This window comes from Lontra canadensis, unplaced genomic scaffold, assembly GCF_010015895.1.
Source record: "Lontra canadensis isolate GAN:19392208 unplaced genomic scaffold, GSC_riverotter_1.0 scaffold13, whole genome shotgun sequence".
Taxonomy (NCBI): Eukaryota; Metazoa; Chordata; class Mammalia; order Carnivora; family Mustelidae; genus Lontra; species Lontra canadensis.
In genome coordinates, this window is record NW_022631007.1 from 11989869 (window position 1) to 12002686 (window position 12818).

The window sequence follows — 12818 nt, forward strand, 5'->3', positions numbered from 1 at the left end:
AACCTAGAATCTGAACCCAAGGGCAGATATATATCTGTATTTGATTTCCTAAAACTTGGCACTTAATGTGCAATAAATGTTTGTTGAATGAGAAGATTAACATTTGAGTCCTGTCTATACCATTTAAATAGTGTGTTGGACAATTCTCTTTTGTTGTTCTTTTGAGCCTCAGTATTCTCAGTTACAAAATAGGAAAAATAATTTCAAATATTTTTAAAAAATTATTTGTTTATTTCAGAGAGAGAGAATGAATGAGCAGGAGGAGGGGCAGTGGGAGAGGGAAAAGCAGGCTCTGCCTGAATAGGGAGCCCCACATGAGGCTTAATCCCAGGATCCTGGGATCATGACCCAGGCTGAAGGCAGATTCTTAACCATCTGAGCCACCCAGGTCCCCCAAATAATTTCTTTTTTAAAGATTTTATTTGTTTATTTATTTGACAGAGAGAGAGAGAGAGAGAGAGCATGCACAAAGGAGGGGGTAGCAAGAGAAGGAAAAGCAGGCTCCTTGCTCAGCTTGGGAAGCAGGGAGCCTGATGGCAGGGCTCAATCCCAGGACCCTAGGATCATGACCTGAGCTGAAGGCAGCCACTTAACCACCCAGGCGCCCCAAGATAACTTCAAATATTGAGGATTGTTGGGGTGCCTGGGTGGCTCAGTTGGTTAAGTGACTGCCTTCAGCTCAGCTCATGATCCTGGAGTCCCGATATCAAGTCCCGCATCAGGCTCCCTGCTCAGCAGGGAGTTTGCTTTTCCCTCTGACCCTCTCCCCTCTCATGCTTTCTCTCTCTCTCAAGTAAATATATAAGATCTTTTAAAATAAATTAAATATTGAGGATTGTTATGAAGAATAAACCGGATGGATGAATGTTTTTTTAGATGAGTGTTTTTATTATCTATGGCTTTGTAACAAAATATCTCAGAACTTATTAGCTGAAAACAACAAGCATTATCTCAGTTTCTGTGGGATAGGAAGGAGCAGTGTAGTTGATTGACTCTGACCTGGGTCTCTTATGACTGCAGGGCTGCAGTCAAGGTGTCAGCTGTAGTCATCTGAAGGCTTGACTGGGGTTGGATCCACTTGGATGCTTACTGATGTGGCTGTTGGCAGGCCTCAGTTCTGTGCCATAAGAGCTTTTCCATAGGGCTGCCTCATGACATGGCAGTTGGATTGCTACGGAGAGAGCATCCCATCTGGAAGTCACAGTTGTTTTTAACTTAATATTGGCAGTGATATCTCTATCACTTCTGCTGTGTTCAGTTCGTTGGGAGCTAGCCAGTAAGTGCAGTCCACACTTCAGGTGTAGGGATTCCACAATAGCCAGGAGGCAGGGCTTGTTGGGGACTATCTTAGAGGCTGCCTGCTGTAATAAGAAAGCAGGTAGCATTTTGCCCAGCAGATTTCCAGATATTTTATCTTTCAATAGAATAATTTGTGGTAATAACCTAATAAGTGTTTGGGCAAAAAGGATATTGAATCTTAATACATATGAAATTCGAATTTAAGAGGATGACCAGAAATTAGAATTTCCTCATTTTCAGATGCAACTGTACAACTTTTTTTCACTTTTTTTGGTGGCTTAGCCCAAGGAATTGAGGTTGTCACTGAAGTATAGTTAACTTTAGGTCATAAATGGAAGATATCAGTGTATGTTCTGGGTTTTCAACTAATTTAATGTGAGATTTTATATAATCTGTTTTAATTGTTTATGTTAGCACATGGGATGGTGAGTAAAGAAATAATTTGTTTGCACAGTTCGGAATTATCTTATCTTTTGAAAGTACCAATTTAGTTCACTTAGTATACCAGGCTTTCTTTCATCATTAATGGAACCCTTGACTGGCATTAGGTTACACATAGCTTAGTTTTGCATTCTGTTCAGAAGCAATTTGTTGTATGCCTATAATGTAATAGAGTAAATGAAAATGAAAAAATTATAGTTCACATTGTCTACTTTTGAGTTTACAGTGTTTTTTATAATAAAAGATAGGTTGAATTTTATAGATATTCTCTTTGGGCGGAATTGCCAGTAGAAGTTAATGAAATAAGTAAAGATGCATCCTATAATTGAAAATTCTTGTATGACTTTTTAAAAAGTAGTATGTGCTGGTAAGGTAGGTTGGTTAACTTTTCATTGCATCCCCTTTTTATAATGCACATATTATTTGTTTAAAAAATAATTGCCCAGGTATGTCTGGGTGGCTCAGTCGGTTAAACATCTGCCTTTGGCTCAGGTCATGATCCCAGAGCTCTGGGACCCTGCATCAGCTCCCTGCTCCATGGAGAGCCTGCTTCTCCCTCTCCCTTTGCCTGCCGCTCTGCCTACTTGTGTCACTCTCTCTCTCTGTGTCAAATAAATAAATAAAATCTTAAAAAAAAAAATAAAACAAGATAAAAAAATAAAAAGTAATTGCCCAGTCTGTGACTGTTGCACTTTAAGAAGTATGGCTAGTACTAGATGCGTATGTCCGCAGCAGTTCTGTTACTCATGCTTCCTGAGCATTGGGGTAGGCACGTCTGCACAAAAGCGTGATCTGAGCCTTCTGGTCTGCTTTCAGAATCCGTATTGGCTGAAGCACGTTTCCTTATTTTCATTACAGGGAGACCAAATTTTGAGGAAGGTGGACCAACATCTGTGGGAAGAAAGCATGAATTTATACGATCAGAAAGTGAAAACTGGCGTATTTTTAGAGAGGAACAAAATGGAGAAGATGAAGATGGAGGTTGGCGACTAGCTGGACCGAGACGTGACGGAGAGAGGTGGCGGCCCCACAGCCCTGGTAAGGCTCCTACTGAGTGAGTGCAGGGACCAAAATAAGGGAGTATTTAAGGACATTGTTACCAATCAAGTGAGAAAGATGAATAGGTAAAGTAAAAAAAAAGAGGACTCAATTTTTTATGTCCTCACACTTGTATCATCACATCACACTCTTATCACTACAAAGAGATTTCAGCACGAAGATTCCCCCATATCTCTTCAGTTGATGAAAATCATTTTTATTTTTCTGGAGCAAATAGTGTGGTTTAATGGAAAGCACCTGTCTTTGCAAAACCGTGAGAGGGTCTCCTTCAGTTTTGTGACACTGAATTGTTGTATTTTTTTAGCATGCTTTAAAACTTACAAATGTGTAATTATATGCTCACTAAGGAATATGTGCTTTCCCTAAAGTGGGTACTTTTCCTGTATAATAAAAGATGTATTTTTTCAGGGTTTTTTGGTCCCGAATAAGTGATTTATGCTCATTTGAAGGATAAACTCTAAGCCCAGGTCAAAAACATAATCATAAGTTCATTCTTTTGTCCTAACTTTAGAAGAGAGAGAGAGAATAGTAGTGATTAGTCGTTTTCTAAGTTCTTCTGTTTGACTCTTAAGAATGCTTCAAACTGTTCTTCCCTGACATTAGATATGCTGGTAATTGAAGACACTGGTGCTTTGTGTCAAAGTTCATCCCCTACCAAAGTGCTGATTCCATGCCTCATGATAATCAGATGCCACTGTAGTTTGAATCGTGGGGTCATGCAGAACCAGAGTGCACAAAGAGTGTATATTTGCCTTATGAATTTCATGTGCATAACATTATTTTAGCTATCGACCATATGCCAGAGAAGCTCACTTTTAGTAGAAAAAATCATAATCAAACTGTTTTCATTTACATTTTAAAATCAAGTTACTAGCAAAATCACTTATCTCAGCCCAAGTAAACATTATAAAAGCATTCAGAGTGCTTTAGGTAGTTATGGATAGGTGGACACATAGTGAAGTTAATCTTTGTATATAGTTTTGATGCTTTTATGCCAACTCCTCATGGCTGACCCCTGGGTGAGTTTTCTGTCATAAGTGGGCATTGTTTACATCACAGTTATCTAGGCAATTCTCATGAGTCTGTGTGCTGGGCAACCAGATGTTACAGTTCTCTTCAAGGCATCACGGCATTTTGTGCTGAGCTTGCCTGTAAGCAAAAGGGTTTGTAGACTATGTTTCCAACAAGCATTCAGTGAAAGAATGGACAGGGTCCGAGCTGAGCGAGAAGAGAAATTCCAACGGATCAAAAACAAACAAGGTGAATGTTTTGGAAGACCAACAGTGTTTGTGAGGCCAAATGTCTGATGTCGATTCTATTAAAGGGAGTTAGTTAAACAAAGTAAAATTTTAATGCATTTTCTACCACTGACCCTCCTTACCCCAACTTAGATTTGGACATACGTTGTCTTTTTAAAAAATCTTTGTCTCTGATTTGATTTCCATGTCCGATTTATTTGTCATTAACTTAATTTCCCCCAATTTTTCACTGTTATATTTTTAAAAACAGTTTGGGGTATATAATATACAGGGCTGGCTGAAAAAACACTGGAAATAAGCATTTTTAAAAAAGAATACCATCTATTTTTTCAACCCAGCATTCTTAAAAGTTGTCTGATTATATCAGTTGTTTTACTCTTAACATTTCTTAGATTATAGTTATTTTATGATTTGATTAAAAGTTTAAATACTTTTTTGACTAATTTTTATAGTATAAAAATTGTAGCAGACTTTTATTCTGGTATTGGAGGACGTTAAAAAGCAGTGGTTAGTCTTTATAAGCTAGGGATTTCTACATTTGGTTAAAGTAGGGCTAAAAACTGGAGATGTATGGGAGATGGGACGATTAAGGACAGCAAAGCATCCACTCTGGGAGCTGAACTTAAGAAACTCAGTAAGAGGAAAACATGAGCCAGATGCCTAGAAGGATAGATTCCTATCATGGTGCATACTTAACAGACGGTTTAGAAATGATAGTAATAGAGAGAATACTCTGGAATTCAACATTTGGTCATGAGTACTTCTTTTGAGTAATGATTCTAGGTTTGCATTTAAGCAGCCTGGGTGTAAAGTTCTTTAGTTTTCACAATGTAATAGTTCTAAGTGAAGGATGGGGGAGCATGGGAATAATGTTTTCTTAACTCTTTTGTGAGTAATTTGTAAGTAGGTACCTCTACTGGGCATTTTAATGTTTTGCCTCCTTATTTTCGGTTTGTTTTAGATTGCTGGCTTTAGCAAATTTGGCCTCAGTAGTAAGAACATTGAACTTTTTGTCTCATTTCTTTTGTGTATCTCCCACAGAGAAAGCCGAAAACCTCCTTCTTTTTTAAAGACTCTCTTAGACTCGGGTTTGTCAGATATTAACAAGAGTTCCCCTTTCTTAAAAAAACAAAATACCTCAACTGGCATCCTTCATTCTTAGGCAGTCTTTCTTCTGTTGGAAAGTAGATGTAATAAACAGTTTGGTAGGGTGGATTTAGGAATGTCCCTGGGGGTATTACACAGAAATAAAAACACCCTAGGGAGACTTAAGAGATGAGAGTAAAGGGAAAGGAAGGTAAGCATGCTGTTGTGGAAAAAGCAGTAGAGGATGCAGAATTAGATTCTTGTTCTGCTTTGCCACTATGCAAGTTACTTCTGTCAGAGTTTGTGTTTCTTAAACTATAAAATTAGGATAGTGGGGCTATATAAAATCTCTGACATCTGTCAGTGCTATAATTCCATGCCTTTTTTTGGGGAATCAGAATTACAAATGGAATCTTGGCCCTTGCAAGTAGGCATGATAAATTTGACATTAGGATTTGCCACAGGGAGTTCATTGTATACATCATTTTTATGAGAAGAAAGAAACGTGTTAAGGCCTGCCAGAGGGAAGGCATAGACTTTAGTATGGGAAGATGACCAGCGTTATAAACCTGGGCTAAGAGTATGCCATGTGAATGGCTAATCGACATTTCAGTCAGATACCTAAAGCTTATCCAAAGTGTATACTTCAAATCAGGTGTCCTTTAACAGTAATTTGTTTAAAATTTATTTTTCAGAGCTTTAGAGTACATTGTGTGGCTCAGTACTCACCAAAGATAACTCCTGTTGCTACTTAGTGATGTCATATGTATGCTGAACTCTGAATTTCATTTACTTTGCCTAATTTTCTCTTTAGTAGGTTGATCATTTGAATTCACAGCCAGTCATAGTTTTCTTCTTTATTTCCTACTTTGATTTTTTTTTCCTCAAGTACTGTCCTAAAAATTTTCTAAGGTTTGTATCCTCCTCCTCATCCCAGATGGCCCTCGTTCTGCAGGCTGGCGGGAACACATGGAACGACGGCGAAGGTTTGAGTTTGATTTTCGAGATCGGGATGATGAACGAGGTTACCGAAGGGTGCGTTCTGGCAGTGGAAGCATAGATGATGACCGGGATAGCTTGCCTGAGTGGTGCTTAGAGGATGCTGAAGAAGAGATGGGCACATTTGACTCCTCTGGAGCATTCCTCTCTCTAAAGGTAAGAAATTTGTTTTAAATATTTAAACAACAAAATTTGTTTTAAATATTTAAACAATAGGCATTGACCTGCCACCAGAGCCAAATGTATTATTGACCTTTGGCTTTATTTTCTTAACACAGAAAGTGCAGAAAGAGCCGATTCCAGAAGAGCAGGAAATGGACTTCCGGCCTGTAGAGGAAGGTGGGGAGTGCTCTGACTCTGAGAGCAGCCATAATGAAGAAGCCAAAGAACCCGATAAGACAAATAGGAAAGAGGGAGAGAAGACAGATAGAGTGGGAGTTGGTAAGGCTCATTTTTGTCTTTTACCTTCTTGTTTTCATCAGACTCAGAATTTCCCAAGTTGTTAACTTAAGAATGCTTCATGTTACAGAAGCCAGTGAGGAAATATCCCAGACCTCCTCATCATCTGCTAGACCAGGTACTCCTTCAGACCATCAGCCTCAGGAAGCACCACAGTTTGAGAGGAAAGAGGAACCCCAAACTGAGCAAACAGAAAAAGCTGAGGAAGAGAATCAGACAGAAACTAGCCTACCAACCAAAGTGCCCAGCAGAGGGGATGGTATGTATTTATGAGAGTAGACAAGCTAAAACAGGATTCTGCTCAGGCAGGCCAGTGATCACTGATAAGATAGGATTCTGTTTATGCCTTGTAGAACCTCTCCCAGTGGTAAATTACTGGAATAGATTATTTTACCAGTAAACCCCGTCAAACGCTGCTTCCCACATTTTGTCGTTCCCCAAATTCACCAAAACAGAGTTAGAAGAAGCAAGGGTGCAACTCGGGAATCTTACTTTCTAGGGTGTTATGACATAGCCACCTTGATATTGGTTGAGCGGACAGGGTTTAGGATCCTCTGCAGTAATTTGATCCCCACATCAGACCGGTACCTTCCTTTCATATAGTGGTTGGATGTGTGTCTAGAAGGCACACCAAATTGCTGCTGTTCCAAGAGAGGCCAGAAAGAACATGGATGGATCTGTGGAAGTCCTACCACCTTTGCTAAAGAATAAGTTTAAAGTATATCCCCTTTTCCAGTGTTACTGTTTTAATTTGCTCGTATATCTTAGTAGGCAGTTTTAATGTTTACTTCCATGTTTCTTCTTGTGCATACTTAAAAATGACATTGTAGTACTTGACGTTGAAGGGTTAATTGGTTGAGTCACCATAGGAACATGCCTTTAACATGGCATGTGAGTCCTTGCATGACCTGGCATATGCCTGCTTCTGTACAGTTTCAGTGCATCTCTGTCTCCTTCATACTCTGTTCCCCCCCCTCACAGACCCTTAGGTCCACCCCGTATAAGGCCTTGTTCTTTTGTCTCCTTGCCTTAGCACATGCTCCTCTCTGTGCCTGGAACTCTGTTCCACCCCAAGTTCCTGAGCTGATTAGCGATCTTCTTTCTCTTGGTTCTTAAACAACCAGCACTATTCTTGACATGGCAGTACAATATGATAAAGATCTGTGTATTATCCTTTTTGCCTAATAGACCATGTATTATCTTTTTTGCCTAATAGACTAATATTTATAGGGCTTAAACCAAGGGTATCTTTTCAGAGTTCTATGTTTAGGACAAAGCTTAGTGAGTGATTTCAAATATTTGAATCTCTGTCAGGCACTGTGGGACTTGTCCATTTTGAGACCTGTTTGATATGTAGTAGTCATTTTTCAGTTATGATGTGCCCCCAAATTACCTGTGGTTCATTCTCTTGAATGTAGATGACTGGGACCTTATTCTAGGAGATTTTAGGACGGAATCCAGACATGTTTATTTTGAGAAAGCTTCGTAGATACCCATTAAAGATGAAACTCCAGATTGATAGTCTATAAGGGAGATAAAGCATATGTATATTAGTCATCTAGGGCAAAATTCCCATTTTTAGAGGATAGGTGAAGAGTAGCCAGAGAAAATCTTCAGAGGCAAGAGTGGCCTATAGTGAAGGACAGTAAGGAAGGGGAGAAGGTTTCGATTTAGGATTGGGCTGCTGAGGTCAGATGGAGAGGACTAGGAAAAGCCATTGGGTTTGGGGACTTTGAGTCACTGCTTCTTTGTGGGAGAGAAGCTGTATTGGAGGGTGGAAGTGGAAGTCACAGTGTAGCGGGGGTGGTGGTGGTTGTGGTGGATCAACTGTTCTTTTAAGAAGTTTGGCAGAGAGAGGAAAGTGTTCCTGAGAGGGGCAGGGATTTGGAGAAGCTGTAATTGAGCAAACAAGGTTTCAAAGGAGAAACTGCATTTGTATCTAATTACTCCCATCCCCCTCCCTTCTTAAGAGCCTGCATACTGAGAGGCTAGAAATAGGGACCAACATAGAACCTCTTTTGCAGTCTGTGTTTATATTGAGAAGAACTTCCTGACCTATCTAGGTAGACTCCCAGATGCTCTTCATTATCCTAAAGAGTAATGTATTGAATTACAGTAATTATCACCTGAAATAGGTATTTATTCAAGATAATTGCAAATGCACTTAATCAAAGTTTTGATGATGAGTTACGATATTTTTGAGAAGATTTGCAATGCTTTGTTAATCATCTGCTAGTGGAGACATGTTATAAAGAAGGGATTGGACTGATAGTTTGCTCTCAAGAGGAAATTGTATAGCTATTGGGCAGTTGCTCTAGTGACCCAGTCAGGCACTGTAAAAGGACTTTCTAGATACCTTTTTTAATCCTTATATTGTGTCATTCTGTAGAGGTACTTCTGTCATCGTAGGGAGAAATACTATACTTCTCCATAAGAAGTAGCTGCAGTGTTCCTGATCCACATTTCTCTTGAGCCCATTTAGTGAGTGGCCCAACTTGATGATAACATTCTTCATAAGACTCTACTGGGCTCCCTGCACAGCGCGGAGCCTGCTTCTCCCTATGCCTCTGCCCTTCCCCCTGCTCGCTCGCTCTCTCTAAAAAAGAAAATCTCAAAAAGAGTCTCTATATTCCGTTTTTTTTTTCCTTCAGAAATAGTTTCTGATGTCCAGCAGCCCCTGTCACAGATTCCTTCAGATACAGCCTCTCCTCTTCTCATACTTCCACCGCCTGTTCCCAATCCAAGTCCTGCCCTCCGGCCAGTTGAAACGCCGGTCGTAGGTGCTCCTGGGATGGGCAGTGTTTCCACAGAGCCAGATGATGAAGAGGGTCTCAAACATTTGGAGCAGGTAAAAATCATGTAATCCTTTTTTTATTTCTCAGACTACTGTAAAATTTTGGAGGCATTAAATGAATATTTAGAAATGGAACTTCTGTGCACTAGATTTTATGTACTGGAGAAGTTGTTTGTAAATCTCATATTGTTTTGTATGAGTAATTGTCTTTCAAATCATTTCATGCTTATAAGTTTCTGTTATGTAGTAGTCATTGTGTCAGGTTATTTTTTCTCTTCTGAGGTTGCCCTTAGCTGTTTGCTTTTCTTTTTTCTTTTTGGAAATTAATGGAATGCCAAAAATGGCAAATACAAGCAGCTGTGGACGGGCGTAGCGTAGCGTAGCGTCTTCTGTATTTTTTGCCTAAAGTATAACTGGGGAAATAGTTAAGCTCAGGATTTTAACATTTTATTTATGTCTCTAGATTTTCCTAAGATTAGATGTACCTTTGTTGTATATAAAGTAAATGATAGCTTGTTTTCTGTAGAAGAATTTCTCTTTCAGGGTGGGGTAGTTTTTGGTGGCAGGAAATGCTCAAAGAGAGGAAGAAAGGGCAGTGTCTTAGTAAAACTTATACAAAATTTTATTTGTAATCATATTAATTGAGTCTTTGTTGTAGTAATACCCATGTTTTTACAGGTTTAGTTTATATGCTTCAGGATTGACCAGTGGCTTATTAGTTTAAAAAGTAATCTTATTAGTGTGTTGATTAGAAGCCTGGATTTTCATCCATACCAGTTTGTGTTTTAATCTGTTTGGTTTGCTTAAAAGTTTTGAGACTTTGAGCAAGATTTGACCTCTCTGGGCCTTAGTTACCCCTCCATAAAATGGGGGTAGTACATACTATATGACCTTGTTGGAAGAAGTAAATGGTTGCCTGCTGTGTTTCTTGCATTGTAATAACTTTCACTTGACCTTTCACAGGTCAAGTCTTTGAAAAAAAGGTAGGCATTTTTATTATATGTTCTAGTATTAATTTGGGATCATTTGTTTCCTCAATCCTTTTTTTTTTTTTTTTTTTTTTTTTTTTCCTATTAGCAAGCTGAGAAGATGGTGGCTTATCTCCAAGACAGTGCACTAGATGATGAGAGACTGGCGTCGAAACTGCAAGAGCACAGAGCTAAGGGAGTATCTGTTCCGCTTATGCACGAAGCAATGCAGAAGTGGTATTACAAAGATCCTCAGGGAGAAATTCAAGGTAGCTCGTTCCATTCTACTTGAAGCCATTATCTCCAGATTCTGTACGATGGTCATTATTTAATGTCAATTTGCATAATAGTAGAAAACAATCCATTTTTACAGGACATACACACACACATACACGAAGTAGAAAACAATCCATTTTTACAGGACATATATACACACACACCCATATATTTTTTATATATATATATATATATATATATATATATGCATGTATGTATGTATGTATGTATGTATATGGCATTTTTGTAGGTTCCTCCCATAGTACTTTATAATTCCAATGTGTGGGAGGGCAGTCCAATGAAAATTGTTTGACTACAAGGCAGAATGTGATTACTAATATGATAGGGATGTAAACAAAATGCTCAAGACCCCCTCAGTTCTAGCTACCCAGCTGGTTAACTAGGCAGGTGAATTCTTTATCATCTTTGTACTTCAGTTTCTCTCCCATAAAAAGGTGATGGCAGTAGTCTTGGAAGACCGTACTTCAATGTTTTGCTGAAGTGGAGTTGATTCCATAAATGATAAAGATCTGTTAAAAATGTGTGAGAAAAGGTCATACCATATTATACGTTAATCCCTTAAAAATCTGGGTGGTGCACAAGTTAGATTAGAATGGGGAGAGAATGCTATAAAAGATATTTGTTGATTCTTCATTTCTGCTTTTGAAATCTTTGTTTATAACTTGAAATTGGTTGACTGTGTTAGTGTTGGTTTCATGATAGTGTTTTGCCAAGTGCACCCTGTGACCTCTTTCCAGCATACTAACTCCTTTTCCACACTCAGTCCCCTTACCCTTTCCCTTTATTCTCCTTCACAGCATCTGTTGATGCCTGGCTCTGTATATATTTGTTAATGATCTGTTTACATCCCTGTAGAATGTAAGGTACATGGGATCAGGACTGTGCATTTGTGGGGTTTTTGTTTGCTTGTTTGTTTTGTTTTTGGTAAAACAATCAGAAGCATTTATTCGATGTTTCAGGGATTGCAGCTGAGAGACAAAGTGTGCTTCCAAGTTGAGGACTCTGTGTTTTAATTAAAACACATGGTTTTAAAAACCAAAAAAAAAAAAAACCCAAAAAAAAACCCCACCCCAAAACACACGGATGTGTGTTTTAATTAAATTTACTTTAAGATAATTGTAGCGTCACATGCAGTTGTAAGATATAATAGAGATTTTATGTATTCCTTATCCAGTTTCCCAGTACTGGTAATGCAAAACTGTAGTACGGTATCCAGCCAGGATATTGCCTTTGATATAGTCAAGATTCAAAACATTTCTATTTCATGTTGCCCTTGGATAGACACATGCATTTCCTTCCCATTGGTACCTATTCCTTAACACTTGACAACCACTACCCTTATTTCTATAGTTTGTCATTTCAAGAATGTTACATAAATGGAATCCATTTCCAGCTAATTTTTTTTTCACTTAGCATCATGCTCAGGAGATTGATACAGGTTGTTACATGGTGTCAGTGGGTGGTGTTTTTTGTTTTTTTAACTGAGAGTACATCAGTGATGTGGATATATCATAGTGTAGCCATTCATCCATGAAAGGTGTCTGGGTTGTTCCCATTTTTTACTATTATTATTATTTTTTTAAAGATTTATTTGGGCACCTGGGTGGCTCAGTCATTAGGTGTCTGCCTTCAGCTTGGTCTTGATCAAATCCCGCATCAGGCTCCCTGCTCAGTGGGATGCCTGCTTTGCCCTCTCCCACTCCCCATGCTGTGTTCCCTCTCTTACTGTCTTTTTCTGTCAAATAAATAAAATCTTTAAAAAAAAGATTTATTTATTTTAGAGAGAGTATGTGCAGTGGGGGTGGGGAGAGGGAGGAAGAATTTCAAGCAGACTCTTCACTGAGCTCAGAGCCCGATGTGGGGTTCGATCTTATAATCCTGAGATGATAATGTGAGCTGAAATCAAGACTTGAACCCTTAGCTGACTGTGCCACCCAGGCACCCCCTATTTTGGCTATTATAATAAAGCTGTTAAACATTTATGGGTAGGCTTTTGTTATAACAAACCTTCATTCCTCTTGAGATACAAATGTCCAGGAGTGCAACTGCTAAATTGTATGGTAACGCCACATTTAGTTTTTTAAAGAAACTGCCAAACTTTTCCAGAGGGCTGTACCATTTTGTATTTCTGCAGCAATCTATGAGTGATTTGGTTTC

At 38.8% G+C, this 12818-nt stretch overlaps 1 protein-coding gene across 9 annotated transcripts in view; it reads left to right on the forward strand.

The window, feature by feature from the left end:
- GIGYF2 (GRB10 interacting GYF protein 2) overlaps nt 1-12818 on the forward strand; it is a 145754-nt gene that overhangs the window by 82118 nt on the left and 50818 nt on the right. For 7 of the 9 annotated variants that reach the window (XM_032857500.1, XM_032857502.1, XM_032857504.1 and 4 more), the window contains 6 exons: nt 2599-2778; nt 6082-6299; nt 6422-6584; nt 6673-6861; nt 9254-9450; nt 10474-10633. In XM_032857500.1, the coding sequence (XP_032713391.1) occupies nt 2599-2778; nt 6082-6299; nt 6422-6584; nt 6673-6861; nt 9254-9450; nt 10474-10633 (1107 nt within the window). Of the gene's footprint in view, nt 1-2598; nt 2779-3906; nt 4060-6081; nt 6300-6421; nt 6585-6672; nt 6862-9253; nt 9451-10473; nt 10634-12818 lie in introns of those variants that run through there. The other 2 variants (XM_032857503.1, XM_032857507.1) reach the window with 2 other exon arrangements.